The following is a 10,612-nucleotide window of genomic DNA, read 5'->3' on the forward strand; positions in this document are numbered from 1 at the left end:
TCTCTCTCTCTCTCTCTCTCTCTCTCTCACTCACTCTCTCTCTTGTTCTCCTCAATGTGTATTTAACAGACCACTCCACTAATTAAATATCTATTTACTCTTTTTATTGTACAGTATCTTGTACAGCATTTCTTTATTTTTTTAACAAGTTTTTCGCTTTTCAAAATAGCACAACGTGCAGTTTTATTGCAGGTTTGGTATGCAGGTTTATTCATCTACAGTTAAAATCCAGTATTTTGTCTCTATTTGTATTTGTTTACAGATTATTTGGGGTCAGAAATCCCAAAACCCAGTATATACAAAATATATGTAAATCTAAAGTAATAGTAAATTGTAGTAGTAGTAAGAGATATTTTAAACTGCGTGTCCGTATTGTGTTGATGTGCAAACAATTATGTTATAGCAGTGGAGTCAAGAAGGCAGACAACGGTACGTGCTGATAACCTCTGCCATGTTTAGGTCATGGCATGCAGTATATGTATTCACAAATACATATAGATGCCTATATAGCCAGATATGAATGCAGGCACATGGGCATGCGCAACAACAACAGACACACACATATAAGTTCCTATTGTATGCAGATCAAACACTGATCCACATGCATGCACAGAGTGCAGATTAAGACTACCCCTTGCCGTAAGGGCTTAGTTGACATCTCTGTCTAAGCTCTACATTCTTCACCTCCCTCTTTGCCCTTCCTCTTCTTTTAGCAGTACGTTCAGCACCATAAAAAGCAATAACCATCTGATGGTCTCTTCATACCTGTGTACTTCTGGCACTCAAGAATGCACAGTCCCTATTTGCTCCATCAAACTGATCTGATGAACTGAACACCATGTGAAGTTAAGACTTTCTCGCTGACAATCTGCAGTCTTTCTCAGTGATACGCAATAACTGAGCAGTAGCAGTGTGCCTTGTTTAATGACTGGAATGAATTGCCAACATTTCTTCAAATTAGTAACCTGTAGAGCTTAACTGGAGGTATAAATATTTGAAGGTCTGTGATTTTGTCTTCAATAGCCTTCATGTTGTGCTCATTGGTCAAGGGAGATGCCTATTAGTTTAATTCTGTGAGTGATCCTACAGAGCCTGTGCATGCCAGACTCTGTAAAATCACACAACGAGGTCACTGCAGAGCATGCATCATTTGGATAAACACACGCACGTCAGTATTGAGCTTGCGTGACTACTCGCATGCATTTAAATACGGATAGACTATTCTGCATAGTAATGGTTTCTAATGACTTGCAGTACTAGCTGGAATCAATGGTTGTGAAATGTTACATGCACTGTGCTCTCATCTAGTTTGCAATGTCCGATGCATTTCCGAGCTCAAATGGCTTTTGGTGCAAGTATTCGATATGTTTGTTATGTAAGAAGCTGGTGGTTAAAGGGATAGCGCTCAGGGCTGGGCCATATTACATTCAGGACGGGTAGGGCATGTGAGAAAGAGGAGAGAGAGAGAGAGAGAGAGAGTATGACAAGGGAAAGGTTGAGAGAGCAACACAAAGCTCCATGGGACAGTGAGGGAGAGGCACATTTAAAGAGAGATGAGAGGTTAGAAGTCACTAGTTCACAAGATAATGAGAGACAGGCTACTGATTCAGATCTTGGTGGACAGCTGGTGCGAAGGCTGAAGACGCTGCAGGCTAACACTGAAAGCAAAACAACTGTGGGATTTAACAAGAATATCGGCAGCTTGCTACAACAACAGGAAATACTTGGATACAACAGGTGAAAGACACAATTTTGAAGCAGACCTGCAGTAAATAACAGAAAGTACATTTGGAGACAACATCTGAAAGGATATGGACACCTTGCATCATATACCACTGGACAAAGAAGTAGAAGAGGAGGTGTTATATTTTCAGTGCTTTATATTTTATTGCAAATATTTTTTTGTAAATCTTTCTAGATTGGTAGTGTAACTGTATCATACTGTGCAGCTCTTCCAGCTTTCTCTCCTAAACGAATCATATGCACTTAGTTAGATTCAGCATTTCACAAAGTGGGGATCACCTACTTCCTCTGATTTAGTGCTTCGTATACAATGGGAGGTGTTGAAAACATGCAGCAAAGTTAAAATTAATCAAACCTCTGTATACTTCTCCGGTGTTTCATTTTGTGCACATGCTACAACTATGGATGTTCAGCATGAGCAAAGTCAAGTTAGTTACAAACTAGTAGATGTAGCACAGCCCGCCAGACTGACAGTTCTGATGAGGTGTTTGAACCATGTGGTCCACTGAGAGCATGGAGCCAGAGAAAGCACACAGCCAGAGAAGCTTCTTCAACAAGGTGGACGTGCCTGATCATGTTCACTACATTGTGGCTTCATTTGTCTTCATCATTGGGGCACTGGGCATCACTGGAAACTCTCTGGTTATGTTTGCCTTCTACAGGTAGGTATAAAACTGGCTTGTTTATATTTAGATTTTTGTTTTTAATAATTGTGCATATCCCTTTTTTTGTAGATAATCTGAGCTCTTACCATTTACAGTGTGCAAGATGTGATGATCTCTCGTATGAACTCTATTATACTATACTCTTTGTTTCTTTATCTGTACTTATGAAGCAAAACAATAAAGGTTAAGGGGTTTTGACAGTGCATCAAACAAGTTAGTGATTACAAGTAAAAGTAATCTTTGCATCACAGTGTCCAGAAGGTAATCTTAGCTAAGCAGCATCAAATTAAAAAATGTTTTTTGAAAAATCAATAATTAAATGCTGCGTGCACAAATACCTGAAAATAGATTAATGGTTGCATAAATATACATGGCATTGAAATTAGAATCCAATGTACCATGGAGTTCAAGTCAACCATGAAATCCACACTGCTATGTAATACCATTTACTGCCATGTAATGCAACAAGTCAAAAGTAAATGACACCTGTTAAGGTTGCATGCCACTGATGGATCAGTCTCGTAACATCACAACTGTAAACTTTCTTTTAGAAGTCAAGGATGGAAGAATGTGTTATGTGTTGTGTAATTCAGAGTACCATTTAAGTTAAATGGTACTCAAAAACTGGGTCAGTGTGTGTGTGTGAGTGGTGCTGCTGTTCTGGGGATTGTCACAAGCTTTCATACTCCTCTGTCCATCATCACAGACAGATTAGATGGATTTTCCATTGTGTTGCTCTCATAATTTGTGTTTAGTGAATCAGAAATGCGCATGATGTTATGGGTTCCAGGAAACACACAACTCGCACACCCACACACACAAACACACACCTAGAGCTTGAATGAAATCGCAATCAATATGCTGATTTTTGGGGAAATGCTTTATAATATTCCCGCACACATTCAATATTATTCAATAATACAGTATTGTTTGCAAAGGCATCGACTCAAACAAATTGGGTGGAATACGTTTCATTAAAACTGCAGGAAAAAAGTTAAATTCAGGATAAACAGGAACAAAAAGCTGTGACGGAAGAAGACAGCAGGTCAATATCCTGGGTAATCAAGCTTGAATACAGGTATACCAGTTCACACATGGTCGAATAGTTTAACAAAGAGCTTGTCTCTGATCAATATTGACCATTAAACCGTAAAATTATTTAATTATATTATATTGAGCTTTACATGCAAAGGAAATACATGTGGAGTAGGCAAATGTTTTCAGTGTTTTGGACCTGCCAAAAATATAAATAAATAAACAAAAATAATTCAGGATATTGAATTTCCTATGATTTGGTGAGATCCTCATCCTGCACCTCTTCTAAGTTGACCTTTGAAAGAGAATTTAACCAGTTAAAATGTGGACTTGCAGTTGCAGAAATTGGATTCAAATACCATTTGAACCAAAAGAATCTGCATTGATTTAATTTTAGGTATGACTCAAACAGTGTTTTTCAAAAATGAGTATATATGTATAATAATTAGATGATGAAATTACAAAATTATTGTCATTTTAGTCATCTGAGGGATTATACTAATCAAAACACGTTAAACAGTCTCAAAGATGACTGCTTTATTTGAGGACTTTATTTTAGCTTTCTGATCACTGCGAGAAAGCCTCAATATTAGAATGATTAATGTTGTCATTTTTAATGCCACTGTGCTGTATAACATACGATTTTCCATACATTCTGTATGTTTGTGTGCTTTGCAGCAGCAAGAAACTTCGTAACTTGCCAAACTACTTAATCATGAACTTGGCAGTCAGCGACTTCCTCATGGCTTTTACGCAGTCCCCCATCTTCTTCATCAACTGCCTCTACAAGGAATGGGTATTTGGAGAGATGGGTAATTGTCTCCTTTGTGTTCTGATACAAAGTGAAGTGTGTGTGTGTGTGTGTGTTAAAGTCATATTTTTGTTTACAAATTTTTACATTCAGGTTGTCGATGTGCTGTTTCTTGCAGGATGTAAGATGTATGCATTCTGTGGTGCCCTGTTTGGCATTTCCTCAATGATAAACCTGCTGGCCATCTCGATTGAACGCTATCTAGTTATCACCAAGCCTCTGAAGGCCATCCACTGGAGCTCGAAAAGAAGAACCACTCTTGCCATTCTCGTGGTCTGGCTTTACTCTTTGGCATGGAGTCTAGCTCCTCTAGTTGGCTGGAGTGAGTCTCCTCAAACTGCATGTCTTTTTACTTCTAGTAAACACAAGTCCAGACTACTGTTTAACTATTTTATTATGATTACTGAAAACTACTGCTTTCTGTGATTTTGACATATTTTATTTTCACTTCTAGGCTCCTATATCCCAGAGGGCCTCATGACATCTTGTACGTGGGATTATGTTACGTACACGACAGCCAGTAGGAGCTACACAATGATGCTGTGCTGTTTTGTCTTCTTTATCCCACTGGGAATCATCCTTTACTGCTATCTTCTAATGTTTCTGTCTATAAGGAAAACTGGGAGGTATTACAGATCTTGTGTGTTTAATATGCTGTGTGCTTGTATATTTATAATATTAGATTCTGTGCAACATCCAGTCTTACAGAGAAAAAACAATGCAGGGACTAACTGTGCATGAACTACTTACTTCTTTTAGTTTAATTATTATGTTCTTATGAGTTCTTTGGTGAATTCTGATGTTGCGTGTGCTCCTGATACACTTAGTATTTTGTATCTTATTATTATATCTTGTGTTTGTAAATGCACAAGCCTATTCCTAAAGCATATAGTGCACTGCTCCTCCACCTAAACTGGAAAGATACTCAGAAAAGGAATTTATGATAAGATACAACCGTGTTTTCAATAAAATGTGGAAATACTTCAAGATAACCTCAGTCTTACACACTGTAGTGTTGGAGGTCAGTTAATTTGGATTCAAAACACATGTTTTACCTCATTATCTACCTCCTTTTAGTTCAAAAGAGGCATCCATTGTGTTTTTAAACATAACAATTGCTTGTGTTATTGACCTGGAATGACCAAGGGCTATTTCCATCTAAGCAGCAGGTGCAGTGAACTTCATGCTTCAGGGAGAAAGGCATGTGTATTGAGTGGGCAATTTTTTAAGACACTATCAACACAATACTTAAAGAGAGAGTTACATCCCCAAAGAAAACTGAGGTTATTTATGTGATACTGTAGTCTTTTCCTCAGTGCAGATATTCCTAAAAGATCTTCTGCAATAATATTGTGCATGGAGCAGTAGCCATGTAAAGTTAAAAAGAAGAAATATATAGTATGAATATATTTACCATGCTGTCCATCCTGCTCTATTTACAGGGAACTAGAACGTTTGGGGACTCAGGTGAGAAAATCCACTCTCATCCAGCAGAAATCTATTAGGAGCGAGTGGAAAATGGCAAAAATCGCCTTTGTCGTAATTGTGGTCTACGTCCTCTCCTGGTCTCCATATGCCTGCGTCACACTAATTTCTTGGTCTGGGTAAGATTATTTTATCTGTTAATATTGATGATTGTGTACTTTTATTCCTTGGTAATGTACATAACAGATTCATACATTTGTAGATTGTTCATTTGAAAGCATACCTGTCAGAAAAATCAGAAAAAGTCATGTTTACAACTGCCTGTTTATGTTATGGCCTTCATCATAATGTAAAAAATGGTTGGTGAGAAAATGATATTGGGCACATTCACTGCTCTCACTATCAGATGTACGTATCTACAACATGGTGAACGGGAACAAGTAACACTTCACTAGAGACGCAGTGGTGGTGTGCTGTATGGGAGCAGTTGTAAGCACAAGATTTTAATAACTGGGCAAATATTATTCTGAATTATTAATCTTATTAATCTTAATATAATGTTCAGGCATTTCTTCACATAAGCAATCACAAACAAAGCTTCAGTATAATTCGATGATGTTTGCCTCATTATATTCTGTGGTTGGATTTTTATCATTACATAATGTTGTGTCAATAAGAGGCCAGTATTCCCTGGTTGGGTTACATACAACAGACGGTGAAGTTGCTCATATGCCCTGTGCTTATCACAACATTCAGTAAACCACATGTCTACCCTGGGACATACAATTAGTTATGTAACTTTGAAATCCCATTCTGCTCATTCAGTGGAAAGGTAGTCACACTTGTGCACACACACATGCACGCGCGCAAGCAAAGATGATCAGATGGACTTAAGCGACCCTCTTTAGCAGCTGGCACATGTTCGTTAATCTCTAACCAAATATGTCCCTTAATTATGTTACAAAACACGAAAGAGAAACTGGATCTTTGCAGCGGTCATTTCTGATTCTGTGATGTCATGCAACAAACAAAACCATCTTTTTAAAACGCTGCTGTTTTGTCTGAACCAGCCATGCCAACATCTTGTCGCCATACTCCAAGACAGTCCCTGCAATAATAGCAAAAGCCTCCACTATCTACAATCCTATCATCTATGCTATCATACACAACAAATACAGGTAAATAATGATTCAGTAATTTCATTTTAAAGTTTCATATAAGCCCCTTGTGTTGTGCAGTGCCAATGTATTATTTTGGAAGAAATGCTACCAACATGTAGAAAGCTGGAGTCTAAATGAGTGCATTGTTCTGCACTGTACAGGATGGCACTGGTAGAGAAATTTCCCTGCCTGTGGTTTCTGTCTCCCACTCCTCGAAAAGAATGCATCTCATCCTCCATCAGCGAGTCCTCTTTCAGAGACTCAATCATCAGCAGACAGTCGTCAGCATCAAGGACCCACTTTATTACTGCCTCCTCCAACCTCTCTGACGTAGTAAGTTAGGTTAGAGTAGATTTTATCTGGCTGTTGTTTAAAATGCCCGAACAAACAAGATTTCTCTTATGTTGAATCTCTCTCTCTGCTTATCTAAAATGAATTCTAATAAATTTGAAGTATTAATAATCTTAGCAAGATGCAGGTGGAAATTGCACTAATATTAGCTTTGAATAATGTTTGGCATCTACTAAACTTCCTCAGTTTAATCATTATTATTTTTTGCTTGCAGTTATTGAGGGATGTGGAGATGGAGCCTCTAGGCAGGAGGTCAGGCGATTCCTTCAGAAGCATATCATCACGCAGTCAGTCCTGTAGGAGGTCCTGTAAAAAACAGTTAGACCGGAAGACAACCAAAACCCACACAGCAGAGAAGGTGAGGAAACACTACAGAAAAATGTGAAAGTGTGAATCTGAAAACTCACAATGTTATCTTTTATTCATCTACGATTTACACTACTTGCCCGCATGTAGTAAAACATCACACATCCATGATCTGAAGGTGATTTTCTCATGTATGTGTTTACTTTTTGACACTCCCAGCATCCGTCTGTCATGAGTGAACCATCAAGGGCCTGTGATCACGAGCTGGTTTCCAGTTCTCTGACCATCGCCGCTCTCCCCCTCCTAGTTCTTACCAGGAGGCGCAGCCACAGTCTGACCAGTGCGATTTCAGATGCCTGTGGCGAGAAAGGAAGAATCTGCGATAGGATGAACAGCCACAAGAGCGATTCTTTTGATTGCCTGAATTTTGGAAAAATGCCACCCACGGGCCCCAGATCACCCCAGGGTGTTCCTCGCATCATCGTCATCAGTCCCACCACTGAAAGCAGCCTCATTAACCAAGACAGTGTCTCCTTAGAAGACAGCATTGAGTCAATGGAGAACAATGTTTTTGTCACACTAAACTTTTCATCAGAAGTTTTTCAGGCACTTGAACTACTTTCTTGACCAACTGGACTACTGATTACACTTCCACTGGATGTTTCCGGATTAATAAAAAAAATATACATCAAACTTTTTGCTACAGGCCAACATTAATTTTGGCTATAGACATAAGGAGTTATTCAGCTCTTACATGTATGCGTGCCCCTCTACTCCCCTCTATTGACTAATTGACTCTACAAGGAAAGCTTGTATGGCAAATGAAACAATAAGCTGATTCTGGTATGCAGTGTGCAGTGTTTGTCAGAGTTTGGCACGGACAAAGGACCCCTAAGGGGCAGCAAGCTTTTATTAGATTTTTCAAAAATGACAAGTGCAACTACATATTTTCAAGAGCTTGGGGCTAAAGCTTGACAGGCTGAATTTAAGTTTATCTATTGAAGCAAAGGTCCATGCAGCTGTGATGCAAACTTTTGAACTGAAACAGAATTCATTCTTTAAGCCAACATCATTGATTCTCTTCTGGCCACTGAAGAGAAGCGTTAGGAATAGTTCCCTTCTCCTCTTTCCTCAGGACGAGGCAATATGTGTAAAAATGTAAACCAACAAGGCAGCAAATCAAGAGCACTGATTATATGTCCGCTTTGGAAAAGCAGCACACATGAACAAAATAAGTCGTTTTTAGTAGGTTTTCTATTTGGCTTTTATTACCACAAAGAATTTAACAGCACAACATCTTGTGTTGTAACACTAATCCGTTAGGTCATATGGACCGCTTGAGCTTTTTCACTGGAACAGAGTGAAATGAGGTCATTTTTATTATTCAAATACTGAAACTGGGTCAAATGTGTCTCATACAACAATGACATTTTTAACATTTTGTTGGCGCAATATTTCTACACATGTTTAAATACAGTATTTAGGCACACGTCATTTCTCAGAGAGAGTACATGATTTATGTGACGTAAGTATATGACGGCTGCGTTATGTATATTTTGCCATTTGATGCTTGTGCATCTTTTGGTTTTGTAATTATAGAACTGTTTTGAAAAAAATGAGGACATGCTGGAGAAGCACTTATATTTGAATCAATATAAAAAGAGTATATATTTAAGCTGATGCATCTGGTGATGATGATTATCTGTAACAGCTGGTCTAAGCTTAGTGTTAGTCAAAACACCGGAATTAGTAGGCAGAAAACTAATATTGACGATCATCCAAATCATAAACTACTTTCAATGACAGCCCTTTAAGACACCTTTGAAGGACACATTTCTTCTTCTTCAGCAGGTTTAATGGCAAATAAACTATCATTGATTGCCAGTGTCTGACAGGAAGAAAGAAACACAAGAAAGAAACACTTGAATCAATGAAACACTTTAATCTCTTTTAGTTTGCCTACAAAGTCCACAGAGTTTAACATTTCATTAGAGAAGGAGTGTGTGGCGGTAGGAAGGTAAAAAAAATGTTCTGATGTTGAGCCTGAATGTACACTGACGTTTGTGCTGCAGCTCTCATCTGGACAAGCAGAAAAACGCAGACAAACACCTGCACCAATATCTCACTGAAGGTCACTTGTGTTATTCTGTTATTGTGTTTTTTTTTCTTTTTTACATTACACCATAATAATAAATGCAGAATTTATTTCTGCTCTGCTGATATGTACAGTTCTACCTTTAAAAATGATTTGAAACAAATGAAAGTGCCAGATGACATGAAGGGAAGTATTGTACATGTTGTTAACTACACTGTTATTAAGCATTCATTAAGCATTGAGAGTTATATCTGACACAGACACTCAGGCTGACCATTCCTAACATCTCTGAATTTTCAGAGATTCTTTTCCATGTGTCTGTGTGTCACTTCCTATCATATTAGTTTGACAGCTAACAACAGAAAGCGATCCCCATCCACCGCACTCTTAATGCCCTTGAGCTTTTAAGAAGAAAGTATTTTTTCAGCCTGGTTTGGAACCGCAAAATGTATTGTATGTGTTAAAATACACTTGAATTTTTGTGCCAGTTTTTATGCCAGTGGTGATAAAAATCACACAAAATTAAATGAAATCATGCCAACAAAGCATCATCACCACACCCTCTAATGAGTAGCGTTTGTTTACTTTTTAGCATTACTTCTTCTTTTTTTATTTACCCACAATAATGTTGAATATGTATTTTGAACTATTAACACTATAATATAATGTGTGTTTCATGCCTCAACTCAGCTATTTTATTTACCACTTTCTATTAATTTTGTGCTGCTGTAATAACATCTGCAAAATTTGTATTTATTGTCTTATTATTTGTGAACAGTTAAAGAGAGTCGTGGTAGGGAGTGTTATGGCACTTTTACGGTTCGTAAAGTGTTTGGATTCATCAAATCACGTAGATAAAGTTATTAAACCTGTGTTGAACCTCTACTTACACTGCTTTTTTGTGACAAAACACTTCACCGTCTGTTGTATGTAACCCAACCAGGGTATACTGGGCTCTTACTGACACAACATGTAATGATTACACAGAGTCTACAGCTTGCACACTGACCTGTGAATGTGT

At 38.0% G+C, this 10,612-nt stretch overlaps 1 protein-coding gene across 1 annotated transcript; it reads left to right on the plus strand.

The window, feature by feature from the left end:
- The first annotated feature begins 1,536 nt into the window (after positions 1 to 1,536).
- opn4xb (opsin 4xb) lies at positions 1,537 to 9,687 on the plus strand. The gene is made up of 9 exons (XM_005722066.1): positions 1,537 to 2,405; positions 4,122 to 4,255; positions 4,373 to 4,576; positions 4,709 to 4,880; positions 5,697 to 5,858; positions 6,750 to 6,857; positions 7,001 to 7,172; positions 7,405 to 7,548; positions 7,716 to 9,687. The coding sequence occupies exons 1-9, from the start codon at positions 2,239 to 2,241 to the stop codon at positions 8,121 to 8,123; spliced, it is 1,671 nt and encodes a 556-aa protein (XP_005722123.1). The 5' UTR covers positions 1,537 to 2,238; the 3' UTR covers positions 8,124 to 9,687.
- Positions 9,688 to 10,612: the final 925 nt, after the last annotated feature.

The sequence above is a fragment of the Pundamilia nyererei genome, unplaced genomic scaffold, assembly GCF_000239375.1.
Source record: "Pundamilia nyererei isolate P.nyererei 1_Seehausen unplaced genomic scaffold, PunNye1.0 scaffold00006, whole genome shotgun sequence".
In the NCBI taxonomy this organism is placed as follows: Eukaryota; Metazoa; Chordata; class Actinopteri; order Cichliformes; family Cichlidae; genus Pundamilia; species Pundamilia nyererei.